Source organism: Tinamus guttatus, unplaced genomic scaffold (genome assembly GCF_059628265.1).
Source record: "Tinamus guttatus ecotype Peru unplaced genomic scaffold, ASM5962826v1 Tinamus_guttatus_pri_ptg001086l, whole genome shotgun sequence".
Classification (NCBI taxonomy): domain Eukaryota; kingdom Metazoa; phylum Chordata; class Aves; order Tinamiformes; family Tinamidae; genus Tinamus; species Tinamus guttatus.
Genome location: NW_028289620.1, coordinates 9309 through 32202, shown reverse-complemented (window position 1 = coordinate 32202; position 22894 = coordinate 9309). Strand labels below are relative to the sequence as shown.

At 62.6% G+C, this 22894-nt stretch overlaps 1 protein-coding gene across 1 annotated transcript; it reads right to left on the bottom strand.

Annotated features, from left to right (window-relative positions):
• Positions 1-1100: 1100 nt before the first annotated feature.
• On the bottom strand, positions 1101-14973 carry LOC148590828 (hormone-sensitive lipase-like; the record flags this gene model as incomplete). Its single annotated transcript, XM_088538424.1, has 7 exons — positions 14410-14973; positions 11702-11792; positions 9855-10000; positions 8013-8198; positions 6839-7151; positions 2204-2431; positions 1101-1262 (listed from the first exon to the last, which is right to left on the bottom strand). Coding segments are annotated over exons 1-7 (1690 nt in total), but the record flags the coding sequence as incomplete, so codon positions are not given.
• Between the last annotated feature and the right edge of the window lie 7921 nt (positions 14974-22894).

Below are 22894 nucleotides of genomic sequence, written 5' to 3'. Positions count from 1 at the left end.
CCCAAAGCCCCCCAAGGTGCCACCAACTCCCCTAAGATGTCCCCAAAGCCCCCAAGATGTCCCCAAAGTGCCCCCAAAGCCCCCAAGGTGCCACCAACCCCCCTAAGATGTCCCCAAAGCCCCCAAGATGTCCCCCAAGTGTCCTCAAAGCCCCCCAAAGTGCCCCCAACTCCCCTGAGATGTCCTCAAAGTCCCCCGATATGTCCCCAGAGTGTCCCCAAGGCCCCTCAAGGTGCCACAATCGCCCCCTGAGATGTCCCCAAAGGTCTCCAAGGTGCCACCAACTCCCCTGAGATGTCCTCAAAGCCCCCGAGATGTCTTCAAAGTCCCCAAGGTGCCACCAACTCCCTTGAGACGTCCTCAAAGCCCCCCAGTATGTCCCCAAAGTGTCCCCAAGGCCCCCCAAGATGTCCCCAATGTCTCCTCAAAGCCCCACCAACTCCCTTGAGATGTCCTCAAAACCCCCCGAGATGTCCCCAAAGTGTCCCCAAGGCCTCCCAAGGTGCCACAATCGCCCCCCAAGATGTCCCCAAAAGCCCCCAAGGTGCCACCATCTCCCCTGAGATGTCCTCAAAGCCACCCAAGATGTCCCCAAAGTGCCCCCAAGGCCCCCCAAGATGTCCCCAATGCCTCCTCAAAGCCCCACCAACTCCCTTGAGATGTCCTCAAAACCCCCCGATATGTCCCCAATGTGTCCCCAAAGCCCCCCAAGGTGCCACCAACTCCCCTAAGATGTCCCCAAAGCCCCCAAGATGTCCCCAGAGTGTCCCCAAAGCCCCCCAAGGTGCCACCAACCCCCCTAAGATGTCCCCAAAGCCCCCCAAGTGTCCCCAAAGTGTCCCCAAAGCCCCCCAAGGTGCCACCAACTCCCCTGAGATGTCCCCAAAGCCCCCAAGTGTCCCCAAAGTGTCTCCAAAGCCCCCCAAGGTGCCACCAACTCCCCTGAGATGTCCTCAAAGTCCCCCAAGATGTCCCCAAAGTGTCCCCAAGGCCTCCCAAGGTGCCACAATTGCCCCCGAAATGTCCCCAAAGGCCTCCAAGCCATCCCCGCCTTGTCCCCGCGTTGTCCCCACGTTGTCCCCGCGCTGTCCCCGCGGTACCTGTCCCCGCGCGGCCCCACGGCGCCCGCAGGGCCCCCAGGCAGGCGCTGGCCCCACGGCGCAGCCGGGACAGGAGCCGCCCGGCGCCCGGCGGCTCCGACGGTGTCACCGCGTCACCGTCACCGTCACCGTCACCGGCACCGTCACCGTCATCGTCCGTGCCTGCCGGGAGACGCAAAACGGCCATGGGGACCCCCCGTGTCCCCTCATGTCCCCCCATGTCCCCCGTGTCCCCCCATGTCCCCAATGTCCTCCCATGCTCCACCATGTCTATGTCCCCCAATGTCCCCATGTCCCCATATCCCTCCATGTCCTCCAATGTCCCTCCATGAGCCCCCATGTTGTCAATGTCCCCCATGTCCCTCAATGTCCCCCATGTCCCCCGATACCCCTTGTCCCTCCATGTCCCCATGTCCCCTATGTCTCCTATGTCCCCCGTGTCCCCCAATGTCCCCCATGTCCCCCCATGACCCTTGTCCCTCCATGTTCCCCATGTCCCCCAAAATCCCATGTCCCCCATGTCCTCAATGTCCCCCATATCCCTCAGTGTCCCCCCATGTCCGTCTCCCATGTCCTGCTATGTCCCTCAATGTCCTGTGTCCCCATGTCCCCCATGTCTCCCACGTCCCTCCATGTCCCCCATGTCCCTCAATATCCCTCAATGTCCCCTGTGTCCCTCAATGTCCATGTCCCCCATGTCCCCTGTGTCCCTGTTCCTCCATGTCCCCCATGTCTCCCATGTTCTCAATGTCCCATGTCCCCCTGTGTCCCTTCATGTCCCCCATGTCCCATGTCCCCCCATGTCCCCCATCTCCCCCCACATCCTCCCATGTCCCTCAATGCCCCCCCATGTCCCCCATGTCCCCCAAAGTCCCCCCATGTCCCCATGTCCCCCACGCCCATGTCCCCCATGTCCCATGTCTCTCCATCCCCATGTCCCCACGTCCCCTACGCCCCCCACGTCCCTCAATGTCCCCCACATCCCCCAATCCCCCATGTCCCCCAATGTCCCCCATGTCCCCCACGCCCCCCATGTCCCCCCATGTCTCTCATTGTCCCCAACGTCCCCATTGTCCCCAATGTCCCCCCGTGTCCCCCCTCACCCGCGTATGCGCTCAGGCACTTGCAGAGCACCCCGAGCGGCAGCAGCGGGTCGAGCAGCGTGAGCAGGCGGGACGGGGACACGGCGGCGCGCACCAGCGTCACCGGGTAGGCGGCCACCACGCCGTGGGGCCGGCGCACGCCCAGCGCGGCCGCGCGCAGCGACACGGCCAGGCACAGGTTGCCCCCGGCGCTGTCCCCGGCCAGGCACACGCGCTGCGCCGTGGAGCCTGCGGGGACAACGGGGTCAGCATGGAGGGACGTCCCCATGGAGGGACATCACCATGGAGGGACATCAAGAAGGTCCCCAATGAAGGGACATCACCATGGAGGGACATCACCACGGAGGGACATCATGGAGATCCCCAATGGAGGGACATCACCATGGAGGGACATCCCCATGGAGGGACGTCCCCATGGAGGGACAGCCCCATGGAGGGACATCAAGAAGGTCCCCAATGGAGGGACATCACCATGGAGGGACATCCCCATGGAGGGACATCAAGAAGGTCCCCAATGGAGGGACATCCAGGAACATCCCCCATGGAGGGACATCCCCATGGAGAGACACCAAGGAGGGACATCCCCATGGAGGGTCACCATGGAGGGACATCAAGGAACAACCCCATGGAGGGACATCTCCATGGAGAGTCATCAAGAAGGTACCCCATGGAAGAACATCCAGGAACATCCCCATGGAGGGACATCCCCATGGAGGGACATCTCCATGGAGAGTCATCAAGGACGGACATCCCCATGGAGAGTCATCAAGAAGGTACCCCATGGAAGAACATCCAGGAACATCCCCATGGAGGGACATCCCCATGGAGGGACATCTCCATGGAGAGTCATCAAGGACGGACATCCCCATGGAGAGTCATCAAGAAGGTACCCCATGGAAGAACATCCAGGAACATCCCCATGGAGGGGCACCATGGAGGTCCCCATGGAGGGACATGAAGGAACAGCCCCATGGAGGGACATCATGGAGGTCCTCATTGAGGGACATCAAGGAACATCTCCATGGAGGGCCGTCCCCATGGAGGGTCCCCATGGTGGGACATGAAGGACCAGCCCCACGGAGGGTCCCCACCACGCCGTGGGGCCGGCGCACGCCCAGCGCGGCCGCGCGCAGCGACACGGCCAGGCACAGGTTGCCCCCGGCGCTGTCCCCGGCCAGGCACACGCGCTGCGCCGTGGAGCCTGCGGGGACAACGGGGTCACCGGGGAGGGACGTCCACATGGAGGGACATCAAGAAGGTCCCCAATGGAGGGACATCCCCATGGAGAGACATCAAGAAGGTCCCCAATGGAGGGACATCCCCATGGAGGGACATCACCATGGAGGGACATCAAGAAGGTCCCCAATGGAGGGACATCACCATGGAGGGACATCCCCATGGAGGGACGTCCCCATGGAGGGACAGCCCCATGGAGGGACATCAAGAAGGTCCCCAATGGAGGGACATCACCATGGAGGGACATCACCATGGAGGGACGTCCCCATGGAGGGACATCACCATGGAGGGACATCCCCATGGAGAGTCATCAAGAAGGTCCCCAATGGAGGGACAGCCCCATGGAGGGTCACCAGGGAGGGACATCCCCATGGAGGGACATCCCCATGGAGGGACATCAAGGAAGAGCCCCATGGAGGGTCACCATGGAGGGTCACCATGGAGGGCCCCATTGAGGGATATCTCCATGGAGGGACATCAAGGAAGAGCCCCATGGAGGGATGTCCCCATGGAGAGACATCTCCATGGAGAGTCATCAAGAAGGTCCCCCATGGAAGAACATCCAGGAACATCCCCATGGAGGGACATCCCCATGGAGGGACATCATGGAGATCCCATATGGAGGGACATCAAGGAACAGCCCCATGGAGGGACATCCCCATGGAGGGACATCACCATGGAGGGGCACCAAGGAACATCTCCATGGAGGGACATCACCATGGCGGGGCACCACGGAGGGACATCACCATGGAGGGACACCAAGGAACATCTCCATGGAGGGACATCTCCATGGAGGGGCACCACGGAGGGACACCATGGAGGGACATCAAGAGGGTCCCCATGGAGGGACATCTCCATGGAGAGTCATCAAGAGGATCTCCATGGAGGGTCACCATGGAGGGACATCAAGGAAGAGCCCCATGGAGGGTCATCAAGAGGGTCCCCATGGAGGGACATCAAGGAACAGCCCCATGGAGGGTCATCATGGAGGTCCCCATTGAGGAACATCTCCATGGAGGGTCACCATGCAGGTCCCCATGGAGGGACATCAAGGAAGAGCCCCATGGAGGGGCACCATGGAGGTCCCCATGGAGGGACATCACCATGGAGGGACATCAAGAGGGTCCCCAATGGAGGGACATCCAGGAACATCCCCCATGGAGGGACATCACCATGGAGAGACACCAAGGAGGGACATCCCCATGGAGAGTCATCAAGAAGGTCCCCCATGGAAGAACATCCAGGAACAGCCCCATGGAGGGTCACCATGGAGGTTCTCATTGAGGGACATCAAGGAACATCTCCATGAAAGGACATCATGGAGGGACGTCCCCATGGAGGGACATCCCCATGGAGGGACATCCCCATGGAGGGACATCACCATGGAGGGACATCGTGGAGATCCCATATGGAGGGACATCAAGGAACAGCCCCATGGAGGGACATCCCCATGGAGAGACACCAAGGAGGGACATCCCCATAGAGGGACAGCCCCATGGAGGGTCACCATGGAGGGACATCAAGGAACAGCCCCATGGAGGGACATCCCCATGGAGAGACACCAAGGAGGGACATCCCCATAGAGGGACAGCCCCATGGAGGGACATCCCCATGGAGAGTCATCAAGAAGGTCCCCCATGGAAGAACATCCAGGAACAGCCCCATGGAGGGGCACCATGGAGGGACATCTCCATGGAGGGGCCCCAAGGTCCCACATGGAGGGACAGCCCCATGGAGGGACATCATGGAGGGTCACCATGGAGGGACATCCCCATGGAGGGACATCAAGGAAGAGCCCCATGGAGAGCCAGCCCCATGGAGGGGCACCAAGAAGGCCCCGCGTGTCCCCAGCTCACCGAGGAGGTGACAGTTCCTCAGCGCCCAGCAGTACGCGTAGAAGCATCCTCGAAGGGACCATTCCTGCATCCCTACGTCCCTCCAACCCATCCCTACGTCCCTCCACCTCTCCCAACACCTCTCCCATGATGTCCCCAAGTGTCCCATGATGTCCCCAAGTGTCCCCACGTGTCCCCACTCACCCAGCAGGTGACAGTTCCTCAGCGCCCAGCAGTACGCGTAGAAGCATCCTCGAAGGGACCATTCCTGCATCCCTACGTCCCTCCAACCCATCCCAACGTCCCTCCAACCTCTCCCAATGTCCCTCCACCTCTCCCAACAGGTACCCCACGTGTCCCCAAGTGTCCCCAATGTCCCCACTCACCCAGGAGGTGACAGTTCCTCAGTGCCCAGCAGTACGCGTAGAAGCATCCTCGAAGGGACCATTCCTGCATCCCTACGTCCCTCCAACCCATCCCTACGTCCCTCCAACCCATCCCTACGTCCCTCCAACCCATCCCAACGTCCCTCCACCTCTCCCAATAGCTACCCCATCACATCCCCATGATGTCCCCACTCACCCAGGAGGTGACAGTTCCTCAGCGCCCAGCAGTACGCGTAGAAGCATCCTCCAAGGGACCATTCCTGCATCCCTACGTCCCTCCAACCCATCCCTACGTCCCTCCAACCCATCCGTACGTCCCTCCATGTCCCTCCAATGGGTCCCAATGTCCCTCCACCTCTCCCAACACCTCTCCCATGATGTCCCCAAGTGTCCCCAATGTCCCCACTCACCCAGGAGGTGACAGTTCCTCAGTGCCCAGCAGTACGCGTAGAAGCATCCTCCAAGGGACCATTCCTGCATCCCTACGTCCCTCCAACCCATCCCTACGTCCCTCCACCTCTCCCAACACCTCTCCCATGATGTCCCCAAGTGTCCCATGATGTCCCCAGGTGTCCCCAATGTCCCCAGCTCACCCAGCAGGTGACAGTTCCTGAGCGCCCAGCAGTACGCGTAGAAGCATCCTCGAAGGGACCATTCCTGCATCCCTACGTCCCTCCAACCCATCCCTACGTCCCTCCAACCCATCGCTACATCCCTCCAACATGTCCCCAAGTGTCCCCAATGTCCCCAGCTCACCCAGGAGGTGACAGTTCCTCAGCGCCCAGCAGTACGCGTAGAAGCATCCTCGAAGGGACCATTCCTGCATCCCTACATCCCTCCAACCCATCCCAATGTCCCTCCAACCCATCCCTACGTCCCTCCACCTCTCCCAACACCTCTCCCATGATGTCCCCAAGTGTCCCATGATGTCCCCAAGTGTCCCCATGATGTCCCCAGCTCACCCAGGAGGTGACAGTTCCTCAGCGCCCAGCAGTACGCGTAGAAGCATCCTCGAAGGGACCATTCCTGCATCCCAACGTCCCTCCAACCCATCCCAACGTCCCTCCAACCCATCCCAACGTCCCTCCATGTCCCTCCAATGTGTCCCAATGTCCCTCCACCTCTCCCAACAGGTACCCCACGTGTCCCCATGATGTCCCCAAGTGTCCCCAGCTCACCCAGGAGGTGACAGTTCCTGAGCGCCCAGCAGTACGCGTAGAAGCACTCCTCGAGCGCGCGCGGGAAGGGCGCCTCGGGCGCCAGCGCGTAGTCCACGGCCAGCAGCGGCGCGCGCAGCTCGCGGGCCCACGCGCGCAGGTAGGGCTCGTGCGAGCGCGACGTCTGCGCCACGAAGCCGCCGCCGTGGAAATGGACCACGAGGGACGGGGACGGCGGGGACAGCGCGGGGACGTCGCGACGGAGGGGACGGCGGGACCACGGCCACGGCTGGAAGGGCTCCGGGGTGGCCAGGGCGCTCAGCGCCGCGCTGTCCTGGGGGGACGGCGGGGACCGTGGGGACCGTGGGGACCGCCGTGTCCCCTCCGTGTCCCTTCATGTCCCCTCCTGTCTCCTCGTGTCCCCTCCATGTCCCCTGTGCCCCTCTATGTTCCCCCGTGTCCCTCCATGTCCCTTCATGTACCTCCATGTCCCCTCCGTGTCCCCTCCATGTCCCTTCATGTCCCCTGTGCCCCTCTATGTTCCCCCGTGTCCCCTCCATGTCCCCTCATGTCCCTTCATGTCTCTCCATGTCCCCTCCATGTCCCCTGTGCCCCTCTATGTTCCCCCGTGTCCCTTCACGTCCCCCCATATCCCTCCGTGTCCCTTCGTGTCCCTACATGTCCCCCCATGTCCTTCCGTGTCCCCTGTGCCCCTTTATGTTCCCCTGTGTCCCTCCATGTCCCTCCATGTCCTCCCATGTCCCCATGTCCCCCGATGTCCCCATGTCCCCATGTCCCCCCATGTCCCCCCATATCCCCCCATGTCCCCATGTCCCCCCATGTCCCCCCCATGTCCCCATATCCCCCCATGTCCCCCCCATGTCCCCATGTCCCCCCCATTTCCCCCCATATCCCCCCATGTCCCCCCATGTCCCCCCATGTCCCCATATCCCCCATGTCCCCCATATCCCCCATGTCCCCATGTCCCCCTCATGTCCCCATATCCCCCATGTCCCCATGTCCCCATGTCCCCCCCATGTCCCCGTGTCCCCATGTCACCTGTCCCCGGCGCAGCTCCGCCGACAGCAGCCGCATGCGCAGTGGCCCCGGCCCCGTGTGTCCCCATGTCCCCATGTCCCCATGTCCCCCCATGTCCCCGGTGTCCCCATGTCCCCCCATGTCCCCTCCATGTCACCTGTCCCCGTCGCAGCTCCGCCGACAGCAGCCGCATGCGCAGTGGCCCCGGCCCCGTGTGGGCCACCGGGGGGGGAATGGCCACCGTGCGGCCCGGCTCGGCCACCAAGGGCAGCTCCAGCGGCCCCGGGGACACCGTGAGGGACACGCTGAGCCCCACGGGGGGGGACGCCAGCCGGGCCACCCCCTGCGGGGACATGGGGACACGGGGGGACATGGGGACAGGGGGGACATGGGGGACACAGGGGGACATGGGGACATGGGGACAGGGGGGACAGGGGGGACATGGGGGGACATGGGGGACATGGGGACACGGGGGGACATGGGGGACATGGGGGACATAGGGACAGAGGGGAACATGGGGGACACGGGGGGACATGGGGGACATGGGGGACACGGGGGACACGGGGGACATGGGGGACACGGGGATGGAGGACACAGGGACATGGGGGACACAGGGGGACGGGGACACGGGGATATGGGGACATGGGGACACAGGGGCAGGGGGATACAGGGACACGGTGATATGGGGACATGGGGACACGGGGACACGGGGACAGGGGGACACCACGGGGATGGGGGACATGGGGACATGGGGATATGGGATATGGGGGACAGGAGACAGGGGGACATAGGGATATGGGGACACAGGGACATAGGGGACACGGGGACAGGGGCCATAGGGGACACGGGATACAGGGGAGAGGGGACCGTGGGGGACACAGGGTCACCTCCATGCCCATGTCCCCCATGTCCCTTCATCTCCCTCCATGTCCCCCATGTCCCCCCATGTCCCCAACGTCCCCCGATGTCCCCCATGTCCATGTCCCCATCTCCCCCATGCACCACCATGTCCCTCCATGCCCCCATGTCCCCATTTCCCCCCCATGTCCCCAATGTCCCTCCATGTCTCACGTATCCCCCATGTCCCTCCATGTCCCTAATGTCCCCCATGTCCCCCCATGTCCCCCATGTCCCCAATGTCCCCATTTCCCCCCATGTCCCTCCATCTCCATATCCCCCATGTCCCTCCATGTCCCCCAATGTCCCCATTTCCCCCCTTGTCTCCAATGTCCCCACATGTCCCTCCATATCCCCAATGTCCCTCCATTTCCCCCATGTCCCCCCATGTCCCTCCATGTCCCTCCATCTCCATGTCCCCAATGTCCCCCCATGTCCCCAATGTCCCTCCATGTCCCCCCATGTCCCCAATGTCCCCCCATGTCCCCAATGTCCCTCCATGTCCCCCCATCTCCCCCACATCCCTCCATCTCCCTCCATGTCCCCCATGTCCCCCAGTGTCCCCCATGTCCCTCCATGTCCCCAATGTCCCCCCATGTGCCCCACCTCCCCCCACATCCTCCCATGTCCCCAATGTGCCCAAGACCCCCCATGTCCCTCCATGTCCCCAATGTCCCTCCATCTCCCCCCACATCCTCCCATGTCCCCAATGTCCCCCATCTCCCTCCATGTCTCCCATATCCCCCATGTCCCCCCATGTCCCATGTCCCCCATGTCCCCCATGTCCCTCCATGTCCCCCATGTCCATGTCCCCCCATCTCCCCCACATCCCTCCATCTCCATGTCCCCAATGTCCCCCCTGTCCCCAATGTCCCCCATGTCCCATATCCCCCATGTCCCCCCATGTCCCCAATGTCCCCCATGTCCCATGTCCCCCATGTCCCTCCATGTCCCCCATGTCCATGTCCCCCCATCTCCCCCACATCCCTCCATCTCCATGTCCCCAATGTCCCCCATGTCCCATGTCCCCCATGTCCCCCCTGTCCCCCAATGTCCCCCATGTCCCCAATGTCCCCCACGTCCCCATGTCCCTGTCCCTCACGGCCAGCAGCTCCATCTCCGTGAGGTTCCAGAAGCTCTTCCAGAACTGGACGTCCAGGTTCTGCGTGAGCCGCTCGAACTCGGCGCCGCGGAGCTCGGGGTCCAGCGCGAACCGGCCACCGGTGAAGAGGGACCCGGCCGCCACCCCTGGGGACATGGGGACATTGGGGACATTGGGGGGACATGGGGACATTGGGGACATTGGGGAACTCGGCCCCGCGGAGCTCGGGGTCCAGCGCGAACCGGCCACCGGTGAACAGGGACCCGGCTGCCACCCCTGGGGACATGGGGACATTGAGGGGACGTGGGGACATTGGGGGACGTGGGGGACATGGGGGACATTGGGGACATGGGGACATTGGGGACATGGAGGGGACATGGGGACATGGGGGACATGGGGGACATGGGGGACATTGGGGACATGGGGGAACTCGGCGCCGCGGAGCTCGGGGTCCAGCGCGAACCGGCCACCGGTGAACAGGGACCCGGCCGCCACCCCTGGGGACATGGGGACATTGAGGGGACGTGGGGGACGTGGGGGACATGGGGGACATGGGGGACATGGGGACATTGGGGACGTGGGGGACATGGGGGACATGGGGACATGGGGGACATGGGGGACATGGGGGAACTCGGCGCCGCGGAGCTCGGGGTCCAGCGCGAACCGGCCACCGGTGAACAGGGACCCGGCCGCCACCCCTGGGGACATGGGGACACGTGGGGGGACATTGGGGACATTGGGGGACGTGGGGGACGTGGGGACATTGAGGACATGGGGGTCATGGGGGACATGGGGACATTGGGAACGTTGGGGACATGGGGGACATGGGGGGACATTGGGGACATTGGGGACATTGGGGACATTGGGGACATGGGGACATGGGGACATGGGGACATGGGGGACATTGGGGACATTGGGGACATGGGGACATGGGGGAACTCGGCCCTGCGGAGCTCGGGGTCCAGCGCGAACCGGCCACCGGTGAACAGGGACCCGGCCGCCACCCCTGGGGACATGGGGACATTGAGGGGACGTGGGGGACGTGGGGGACATGGGGGACATGGGGGACATGGGGACATTGGGGACATTGGGGACATGGGGGACATGGGGGACACTGGGGACATTGGAGACATGGAGGACATGGGGACATTGGGGACATGGGGGGACATGGGGACATTGGGGACATGGGGGACATGGGGACATTGGGGACATTGGGGACATGGGGGGACATGGGGACATGGGGGACATTGGGGACATGGGGACATTGGGGACGGGGGGGACATGGGGGACATGGGGGACATGGGGACATTGGGGACATGGAGGGACATGGGGGACATGGGGACATTGGGGAACTCAGCGCCGCGGAGCTCGGGGTCCAGGGCGAACCTGCCACCCGTGAAGAGCGACCTGGCCGCCACCCCTGGGGCAATGGGGACATGGGGACATTGAGGGGACGTGGGGGGACGTGGGGGACATGGGGACATTGGGGACATGGGGGGCCATGTTGGGGGGACGTGGGGGGACATGGGGACATGGGGCCATGTTGGGATGGGGACGGGGGGTGGTGGGGACATGGGATGGCGACATGTGGCACCAGGGACATGGGATGGGTGGCCACCACCATGATGGGGACACAATGGGGACACAATGGGGTGGTGGGGACGTGGGATGGGCAGCCACCACGATGGGAACACAATGGGGACACAATGGGGTGGTGGGGACGTGGGATGGGCGGCCACCACGATGGGGACACAATGGGGACACAATGGGGTGGTGGGGACGTGGGATGGGCGGCCACCATGGCCGGGAGGGCCACCAGCGGGGCGGGTGACAGCGGTGACACTCACCCAGGCCCGTGCGGTCCCGCCTGTAGTTGTCCCCGAAGGCCACCAGGCCGGTGGCGATGGTCTGCAGGAAGGGCCGCAGGGACGGCGCGAACTGGGGACACGGGGGGACACGGGGGGAGATGTTGGGGACACGGGGACATGGTGGGGACACATTGGGGACACGCTGGGGACACAGTGGAGACACGTTGGGGACACGTTGGGGACACATTGGGGACATGGTGGGGACACGGTGGGGACACATTGGGGACATGCTGGGGACACATTGGGGACACGCTGGGGACATGCTGGGGACATGTTGGGGACACGCTGGGGACACGGTGCGGACGCGTTGCGGACACATTGGGGACACGTTGGGGGCATGTTGGGGACACGCTGGGGACACACTGGGGACACTGTGGGGACACGGGGACACGGTGGGGACACATTGAAGACATGTTGGGGACACGGTGGGGACATGGTGGGGACACGCTGGCGACACATTGGGGACATGGTGGGGACATGCTGGCATGCTGGGGACACAGTGGGGACACGGCGGGGACACGCTGGGGACACGCTGGGGACACGGTGGGGACATGTTGGGGACGCATTAGGGACACGGTGGGGACACGGGGACACGATGGGGACACATTGGGACATGTTGGGGACACGGCGGGGACACAGTGGTGACGCGTTGGGGACGCATCGGGGACACGCTGGGGACATGTTGGGGACACATTAGAGACACGTTGGGGACACGTTGGGGACACATTGGGGACATGGTGGGGACACGCTGGGGACACATTGGGGACACATTGGGCACACATTGGGGACACGCTGGGGACATGCTGGGGACACGGTGGGGACACGGTGGGGACATTGGGGACACACTGGGGACGCGGTGGGGACACATTGGGGACACGTTGGGGACACGTTGGGGACACGGCGGGGACACGTTGGGGATACGGTGGGGATGCATTGGGGACACGCTGGGGACACGGCCACCGCCTGGGCCCTGGCGCTGATGCCACCACCCCCGCGTGTCCCCGTGTCCCCGTGGCCTCCGGCCCAGAGCGGCCGCAATCGTCTGTGTCCCAATGTCCCCGTGTGGCAACGCGGCCGCAATCCCGTGTCCCCGTGTCCCAATATCCGCGTGTCCCCATGTCCCCGTGTCCCCGTGTCCCCATATCTCCGTGTCCCCATGTCCCCGTGTCCCAATATCCCCGCATCCCCATATCCCCATGTCCTGGTGTCCCCATGTCCCCATATCTCCGTGTCCCCATGTCCCTGTGTCCCCATGTCCCCGTGTCCCCGTGTGCCCCTGTCCCCACCCCGTCCCCACCCCCGGCACCGTCCCCGCTTGCTCCATGTCCCCGTGTCCCGGCACGTCTGGAACCCGGAGGGGACGGCCAAGAGCCACCCCCGGCGCTGCCACCGCCCCCATGTCCCCGTGTCCCCATAGCAGGTCCCTCATGGAACCCCATGTCCCCGTGTCCCAATATCACGTCCCTCACCCATCCCCATGTCCCCATAGCAGGTTCCTCACCCAACCCCATGACCCTACATCCCCATAGCAGGTTCCTCATCCAACCCCAGGTCCCCATGTCCCCATAGCAGGTTCCTCATCCAACCCCAGGTCCCCATGTCCCCATAGGAGGTTCCTCATCCAACCCCATGTCCCCATAGCAGGTTCCTCACCCATCCCCACATCCCCATAGCAGGTTCCTCACCCATCCCCACATCCCCATAGCAGGTTCCTCACCCAACCCCATGTCCCCATAGCAGGTTCCTCACCCAACCCAATGACCCTACATCCCCATAGGAGGTTCCTCACCCATCCCCATGTCCCCATAGCAGGTTCCTCACCCATCCCCATGTCCCCATAGCAGGTTCCTCGCCCATCCCCATGTCCTCATAGCAGGTTCCTCGCCCATCCCCATGACCCCATAGCAGGTTCCTCACTCAACCCCATGTCCCTTCATCCCCATAGCAGGTTCCTCACCCAACCCCATGTCCCTACATCCCCATAGCAGGTTCCTCACCCAACCCCATGTCCCCATAGCAGGTTCCTCACCCAACCCCATGACCCTACATCCCCATAGCAGGTTCCTCCCCATCCCCATGTCCCCATAGCAGGTTCCTCACCCAACCCCATGTCCCCGTGTCCCCATAGCAGGTTCCTCACCCAACCCCATGACCCCATAGCAGGTTCCTCACCCATCCCCATGTCCCCATAGCAGGTTCCTCATCCAACCCCATGACCCTACATCCCCATAGCAGGTTCCTCACCCATCCCCATGTCCCCATAGCAGGTTCCTCACCCATGTTCCTCACCTGGAAGCCCAAGCAGCGCCCGTAGAAGCACCCGTTGTGCATCGTGCTGTACTCGCGCAGCACCACGTCCGCCAGCCGCCCTTCCTCCCCACGTCCATCATCATCCCCATCCTCCTCATCGGCAAACAGGCACCCGGGCCGGCTCCGCACCCCACATCCCAACACCACGTCCCTCATTCAACCCCATGTCCCCATAGCAGGTTCCTCACCCATCCCCATGTCCTCATAGCAGGTTCCTCACCCATCCCCATGACCCTACATCCCCATAGCAGGTTCCTCACCCATCCCCATGTCCCCATAGCAGGTTCCTCACCCAACCCAATGACCCTACATCCCCATAGCAGGTTCCTCACCCATCCCCATGTCCCCATAGCAGGTTCCTCACCCATGTTCCTCACCTGGAAGCCCAAGCAGCGCCCGTAGAAGCACCCGTTGTGCATCGTGCTGTACTCGCGCAGCACCACGTCCGCCAGCCGCCCTTCCTCCCCACGTCCATCATCATCCCCATCCTCCTCATCGGCAAACAGGCACCCGGGCCGGCTCCGCGCCAGCACCCGCAGCGCCAGCGCCAGCAGCGCCCGCAGCTGCGCCAGGGCGGCCGCGTAGGCCTCGAGCTCGGCCGCGTGGTGCGCGGCGCGGAACAGGCGGCCGCGGCGGTGCGCGCTGACGTAGCGCGCGCGGGACAACGCGTGCGCCGCGCACCGCCGCGCCGCCTGCGCCAGGCTGCGGTAGCCGTTGGCCGGGGTGGCCGCGTCCAGGTCGAAGCGGTGGTGGAGCCGGGACAAGCGGGATAAGGTGGGTTCCAAGCGGGACGCGTGGAGGGCCAGGGAGGAGAAGGCGCCGACCAGGCGCTGGGAGGAGGAGGAGGAGGAGGAGGAGAAGAAGGAGACGTTGTCCAGGGAGAGGGAGCGGAGCGAGCGGAGGAGGGGGCAGGGGGAGGGCGGGGACGAGGGGGGCGGCATTGGGGGGTGGTGGGGGTGGTTGGAGGTGGTTAGAAGATGGTGGTGGTGGTTGGTGGTGGTTGGTGGTGGTTGAAGGTTGGTGGTGGTGGTTGGTGGTTAGAAGATGGTGGTGGTTGGTGGTGGTGGTTGTTGGGGGTGGTGGTGGTTGGAGGTGGTTGCGGGTGGTTAGAAGATGGTGGTGGTTGTTGGTGGTGGTTGTTGGTGGTTGGAGGTGGTTAGAAGATGGTGGTGGTTGTTGTTGGTGGTGGTTGGGGGTGGTGGTTAGAAGATGGTGGTGGTTGGTGGTGGTTGGGGGTGGTGGTTGGTGGTGGTTGGGGGTGGTTAGAAGATGGCGGTTGGTGGTGGTTGGTGGTGGTGGTTGTGGGTGGTGGTTGGAGGTGGTTGGGGGTGGTTAGAAGATGGTGGTTGGAGGTGGTTGGTGGTGGTTGGAGGTGGTTGGAGGTGGTTGGTGGTGGTTGGTGGTGGTTGGAGGTGGTTGGTGGTTGGAGGTGGTTGGTGGTTGGAGGTGGTTGGAGGTGGTTGGTGGTTGGAGGTGGTTGGTGGTTGGAGGTGGTTGGTGGTGGTTGGAGGTGGTTGGTGGTTGGAGGTGGTTGGTGGTTGGAGGTGGTTGGAGGTGGTTGGTGGTTGGAGGTGGTTGGTGGTTGGAGGTGGTTGGTGGTGGTTGGAGGTGGTTGGTGGTGGTTGGAGGTGGTTGGTGGTGGGTGGTGGTGGTTGGAGGTGGTTGGTGGTGGTTGGAGGTGGTTGGTGGTGGTTGGTGGTGGTTGGAGGTGGTTGGAGGTGGTTGGTGGTGGTTGGAGGTGGTTGGTGGTGGGTGGTGGTTGGAGGTGGTTGGAGGTGGTTGGTGGTGGTTGGTGGTGGTTGGAGGTGGTTGGAGGTGGTGGTAGGTGGTGGTTGGAGGTGGTTGTTGGTGGTGGTTGGTTGTTAGAAGACGGTGGTGGTTGGAGGTGGTTGGTGGTAGTTGGTGGTGGTAGTTGGTGGTGGTTGGTGGTGGTTGGTGGTGGTTGGTGGTGGTTGAAGGTTGGTGGTGGTAGTTGGTGGTGGTTGGAGGTGGTTGGAGGTGGTTGATGGTGGTTGTTGGTGGTGGTTGGGGGTGGTGGTTAGAAGATGGTGGTGGTTGGAGGTGGTTGTTGGTGGTGGTTGCAGGTTGTTGGTGGTGGCTGGAGGTGGGTGGTGGTTGTTGGTGGTTGAAGGTTGGTGGTGGTGGTTGGGGGTGGTGGTTGGTGGTGATTGGAGGTGGGTGTTGGGGGTGGTTGGAGGTGGGTGTTGGGGGTGGTTGGTGGTGGTTAGAAGATGGTGGCTGGAGGTGGGTGGTGGTTGAAGGTCAGTGGTGGTTGGTGGTGGTTAGAAGATGGTGGTGGGTGGTGGTGGTGGTTGAAGGTTGGTGGTGGTGGTTGGGGGTGGTGGTTGGTGGTGGTTGTAGGTGGTGGTTGGTAGTGGTTGGAGGTGGTTGGTGGTGGTTGGTGGTGGTTGGTGGTGGTTGGTGGTGGTGGTTGGTGGTGGTTGAAGGTTGGTGGTGGTGGTTGAGGGTGGTGGTTAGAAGATGGTGGTGGTTGGAGGTGGTTGGAGGTGGTGGTTGGTGGTTAGAAGATGGTGGTGGTTGGTGGTGGTTAGAAGATGGTGGTGATTGTTGGTGGTGGTTGGTGGTGGTTGAAGGTTGGTGGTGGTGGTTGGTGGTGGTTAGAAGATGGTGGTGGTTGGTGGTGGTTGGGGGTGGTGGTTGGTGGTGGTTGTTGGTGGTTGGAGGTGGTTGGTGGTGGTTGGGGGTGGTGGTTGTTGGTGGTTGTTGGTGGTTGGAGGTGGTTGGTGGTGGTTGGGGGTGGTTGTTGGTGGTTGGAGGTGGTTGTTGGTGGTGGTGGTTAGAAGATGGTGGTGGTTGGTGGTGGTTGGTGGTGGTTAGAAGATGGTGGTTGGAGGTGGTTGGGGGAGGTGGTTGTTGGTGGTGGTGGTTGATGGGGGTGGGTGGTGGTTGGTGGGGGTGGTTGGTGGTAGTTGAGGGTGGTTGGAGGTGGTTGGAGGTGGTGGTTGGTGGTTAGAAGATGGTGGTTGAAGGTGGGTGGTGGTGATTGGAGGTGGTGGTTGGTGGTGCTTAGGAGGTAGCTGGTGGTTGGTGGTGGTTAGAGGATGGTGGTAGTGGTGGTAGAGGATGGTAGTGGTTGGTGTTGCTGGTTAGAGGGTGTTGCTGGTTAGAGGGTGTTGCTGGTTAGAGGGTGTTGATGTTTAGAGGGTGTTGCTGGTTAGAGGGTGTTGCTGGTTAGAGGGTGGTGGCCGGTGGTGCTGCTGGTGGTCAGACGATGGTGGCGCTGCAGGTCGCGGTGACGAGCCGGCGGTGACGGTGACAACCTGACGGTGACGGTGACGGCGGTGACGGTGACAGCGGTGACGGTGACGGTGACGGCGCAGGTCAGAGGCCGCCGGTGCTGCCGATGGTCCCGTGGTGCTGCCGGTGCCCACAGGGTCCTGGTGGTTGCGGTGAGATGGTTGCGGACGGCTGTAGTTTGTGACCGTCGGTGGTAGTCAGTGTCCGGCGGTGGTCGCTGGTTGTAGCTGGTGGCCAATAGTGGCAGCTGGTGACAGATGGTGGCCGCTGGTTGTAGCTAGTGGCAGTCGGTGGCAGTCGGTGGTCGCTGGCTGTAGCTCGTGGCCGATGGTGACAGTCGGTGGCCGTTGCTTGTAGCTGGTGGCTGATGGTGACAGTCGGTGGTCGCTGGTTGTAGTTGGTGGCCCCTGGTGACAGCCGGTGGCCGATGGTAACAACCGGTGGTCACTGGCTGTAGCTGGTGGCCCCTGGTGACAGCCGGTGGTCGCTGGTTGTAGCCAGTGGTTGTAGCTGGTGGCCCCTGGTGACAGTTGGTGGCCGATGGTGACAGCCGGTGGTCACTGGCTGTAGCTGGTGGCCCCTGGTGACAGCCGGTGGTCGCTGGTTGTAGCCAGTGGTTGTAGCTGGTGGCCCCTGGTGACAGTCGGTGGCCGATGGTGACAGCCGGTGGTCACTGGCTGTAGCTGGTGGCCCCTGGTGACAGCCGGTGGTCGCTGGTTGTAGCCAGTGGTTGTAGCTGGTGGCCCCTGGTGACAGTCGGTGGCCCCTGGTGACAGCCGGTGGTCGATGGTGACAGTTGGTGGCCGCTGGCTGTAGCTGGTGGCCCTGGTGACAGTCGGTGGCCGATGGTAACAACCGGAGGTCTCTGGTTGTAGCCGACGGTGGCAGCTGGTGACAGGCGGTGGCCGATGGTGACAACCGGTGGTCTCTGGTTGTAGCCGGCGGCCGACGGTGGCAGCTGGTGACAGGCGGTGGCCGCTCTGGTGACACCGGGCGGTGGCGCCGCCGCTTTAAGGGGTGGCCCCGCCCCCCCCGGACGCCTGGGCCCCTCCCGGCGCCTCTGGGGCAGGGGGCCCTTGCGCAAGGGGGGGGTGGCGACATTGGGGACATTGGGGACATCGGGGACACTGGGGCAGGGGGGACGGGGACGGGGGTGGCTGCGGGGAGCTATAGGGGGCTATGGGGGGGCTATAGGGGGGCTATAGGGGGGTATAGGGCGCTATGGGGGGGCTATAGGGCGCTATGGAACAGCTATAGGGAACTATAGGGCAGCTATAGGAAGCTATAGAGAGCTATAGGACGGTTATATGGAGCTATACAGTGGCCATGGGGAGCTATAGGATGGCTATAGGGGGCTATGGAACAGCTATAGGGAGCTATGGGGCAGCTATAGGGAGCTATAGGGCGCTATGGGGGGCTATAGGGGGCTATGGAGCAGCTATAGGGAGCTATAGGGCGCTATGGGGGGCTATAGGGGGCTATGGGGGGTATAGGGAGCTATAGGGTGGCTATAGGGTGCTATGGGGGGGCTATAGGGCGCTATGGAGGGGGCTATAGGGACTATGGAACAGCTATAGGGGCTATGGAACAACTATAGGGAGCTATAGGGCAGTTATAGGGAGCTATAAGGTGCTATAGGACAGCTATAGGGTGGCTATAGGGCGATATGGGGGGCTATGGAACAGCTATAGGGAGCTATAGGGTGGCTATAGGGAGCTATGGAGTGGCTATAGGGACTATGGAACAGCTGCAGGGAGCTATAGGGTGGCTATAGGGTGCTATGGGGGGGCTATAGGGGGCTATGGAACAGCTATAGGGGCTATGGAACAGCTATAGGGAGGCTATAGGGAGCTACAGGGTGGCTATAGGGTGCTACGGGGGGCTATAGGGGGCTATGGAACAGCTATAGGGGGCTATGGGGCAGCTATAGGGAGCTATAGGGCACTATGGGGTGGCTATACGGACTATGGAACAGCTGCAGGGAGCTATAGGGTGGCTATAGGGTGCTATGGGGGGGCTATAGGGGGCTATGGAACAGCTACAGGGAGCTATGGGGCAGCTATAGGGAGCTATAGGGTGCCCATAGGGTGCTATGGGGTGGCTATAGGGGCTATGGAACAGCTATAGGGAGCTATAGGTTGGCTACAGGGTGCTATGGGGTGGCTATAGGGAGCTTTGGAACAGCTGTAGGGAGCTATAGGGCGGCTATAGGATGGCTATAGGGGGCTATGGAACAGCTATAGGGCAGCTATAGCGAGCTATAAGGTGGCTATAAGGAGCTATAAGGTGGCCATAGGGAGCTATAGGGGGCTATAGGATGGCTATGGGGGCTATAGGGGGCTATGGAACAGCTATAGAGAGCTATGGGGTGGCTACAGGGTGCTATGGGGGCTATAGGAGGCTATGGAACAGCTATAGGGAGCTATAGGGCAGCTATAGCGAGCTATAAGGTGGCTATAGGGAGCTATAGGGTGGCTATAGGGCGCTATAAGGCAGCTATAGGACGGCTATAGGGTGGCTATAGGGCGCTATGGGGGGCTATGGAACAGCTATAGGGAGCTATAGGGTGGCTATAGGGTGCTATGGGGTGGCTATAGGGAGCTACGGAACAGCTGTAGGGAGCTATAGGGCAGCTATAGCGAGCTATAAGGTAGCTGCAAGGAGCTATAGGGTGGCTATAGGGAGCTATAGGGCAGCTATAGGATGGCTATAGGGGCTATAGGGGGCTATGGAACAGCTATAGGAAGCCATAGGGTGGCTATAAGATGGGTATAGGGCACTATGGGGGCCTATAGGGAGTTATAGGGTGGCTATAGGGTGCTATGGGGGGGCTATAGGGTGCTATGGGGGGGGCTATAGAGGACTATAGAACAGCTATAGGGAACTATAGGGAGCTATAGGGAGCAATAGGGTGCTATGGGTTGGCTATAGGGGGGCTATGAAACAGCTATAGGGATCTATAGGGTGACTATAGGATCACTATAGAGTGCTATGGGGGGGCTATGGAACAGCTATAGGGCCCTATACGGTGGCTATAGGGCGGCTATAGGGTGGCTAAAGGGTGCAATGCAACACCTGTAAGGAGCTATAGGGATCTATAGAGAGCTATAGGGTGGCTATAGGGAGCTATAGGGTGCTATGGGGGGGGCTATAGGGTGCTATGGGGTGGCTATAGGGGGCTATGGAACAGCCATAGGGAGCTATAGGGTGGCTGTATGCTGCTATAGGTGGGCTATAGGGTGCTATAAGGAGCTATAGGAGGGCTATAAGGTGCTATAGGGTAGTGATACGGAGCTATACAGTGGCTATAGGGGGCTATGGAACAGCTATAGAGAGCCATAGTGCAGCTATAGGGAGCTATAGGAAGCTATAGGGTCGCTGTATGGAGCTATATGGCAGCCACAGGGTGGCTATAGGGGGCTATGGGGCACCTATAGGGCAGCCATGGGGCCGCGGCCGCCATCTTGGGCCACCCTCACCCCACCGATTCCCTCCCGCCTATTTTGGGACCGGTTCCGCCCCCCCCCCCCGCCCCGTCCATTTTGGGGCCGTTTCCACCGTTTCCGGCCCCATTTTGGGGCCGTTTCCAGCGTTTTCCGCCCCATTTCGGGGCCGTTTCCCCCCCGTTCCCCACATGGTCCGTCCCGCTCCCCCCCCCCCGGGTGGTCTCGTCCGCGCGGCCCCCACCTGCGGCAGCCGGCGCGGCCCCGCCCACCGCCTCCGGGCCACGTGACCCCGCGGCCCGGCCAATGGCGGCGCCGTCACCGCGGCAACCGCTGGGGCGAGGGGAGGGGCGGGGGGGAAGGGAAAGGGCGGGCCAATCAGCGCGCGGTTGCCACGGCAACAGCGGGGGGGGAGAGCGCGCCGAGCCGCCAATCAGCGCGCGGTTGCCACGGAAACAGCGGGGGGGGAGAGCGCACCGAGCCGCCAATCAGCGCCCGGTTGCCACGGTAACAGCGGGGGGGGAGCGCGCCAAGCGGGCCAATCAGCGCGCGGTTGCCACGGAAACAGCGGGGGGGGAGAGCGCGGCGAGCCGGCCAATCAGCGCGCGGTTAAGCTGCCCCCCCGCCCCGCCCCCCCCCCCAACCCGGCCCGGGGGGGGTAATGGACTGTTTAGCATCTCATTAACTTCTCATTAGCATCTCATTATGCATGGGCGGGACCATCAACACGGCGGGGGGGGGGGGGTCTCCAAGGAGCTCTGTCCCCACGTGCGTCATGAGCAGAGCCCGTCCTCATTAGCATATAATTAGCATATCATTAGCGTCTCATTAGCATCTCATCCACATGTGCCACGAGAGGCGCCCGGCCTCAGCTGGGCCCCCGGGAGGGCAGGGCTCAGGGCCCACACAAAGTGTTGCTAATGACATGCTAATGGTATGCTAATGAGATGCTAATGATATGCTAATTTATGGTAAAGCCAAGCGGAGCTTCCGGATAACCGGGAATTCCCGTGGAATTCCATAAGGACCATCCGGGGCCCGGAAAAACACCCGAATGGCCCCAAACTGAAACCCCCAAAATTCCGAAGGAACTTAAGGAAAATTCCTTAATGTGGAGGACCCGCCCACTCCGAGGACCCGCCCACCAGGAGGCCCCGCCCCATCCTCGGTCCCACCCACCAAGAGGCCCCTCCCACCCCCGAGGCCCCCCCCCCCCCCCAGGATTCCCCCAAAGCCTCCGCCCCGCCCACACCCTGTTTGGCCCCGCCCCCTGGCCCCACCCCCTGAGTTGGCTCCACCCCCTCTCCCTCAAGCCCCGCCCCCTCTATGGGGACCAGTTTTTGTCCCTCCCCTCTTGGCCGGGCAGAAAAACAGGGCTAAGACGAGACCGTTCAGGGCCTCATTAACATGGAATTTGCATCTCATTAGCATCTCAGCCACAGCACCCACACACCTTTGAACCCTCAGGCGCTTTAGGCCCTGCCCCCGCCCTAAGCTAACACCTGGCCGTGGCCTCATTTGCATAGAATTTGCATCTCATTAGCATCTCGGGAGCAGCTCCCAACGGCCTCTCTATGGGGCCGGGCGGCCTCTCCCGGACTCCCGATCCCCCCGATCCCGTCGGAGACTCCGGGGCCTCCCGATCCCATTGGAGACTGTGGGGCCTCTCCCGGACGCCTGGGCCCCTTCCCAGACTCCCGGGCCTCCCCCTGGGACTCCTGATCCCCCAATCCCATTGGAGACCCCAGGGCCTCTCCCCGGACTCCTGGGCCCTTCCCGGACGCCTGGGCCCCTTCCCAGACTCCAGGGCCTCCCCTCGGACTCCTGATCCCCCTGATCCCATTGGAGACTCCGGAACCTCTCCCGGAACTCCTGATCTCCCCCTGCCCGGACTCCTGGGCCCTTCCCGGACTCCTGGGCCCTTCCCGGACTCCTGGGCCCTTCCCGGACGCCTGGGCCCCTTCCCAGACTCCAGGGCCTCCCCTCGGACTCCTGATCCCCCTGATCCCATTGGAGACTCCGGAACCTCTCCTTGGACTCCTGATCTCCCCCTCCCCGGACTCCTGGGCCCCTCTCGGACTCCTGGGCCCTCCCGGACGCCTGGGCCCCTTCCCAGACTCCAGGGGCCTTCCTGGACTCCCAACCTCCCCCTTCCCGGACT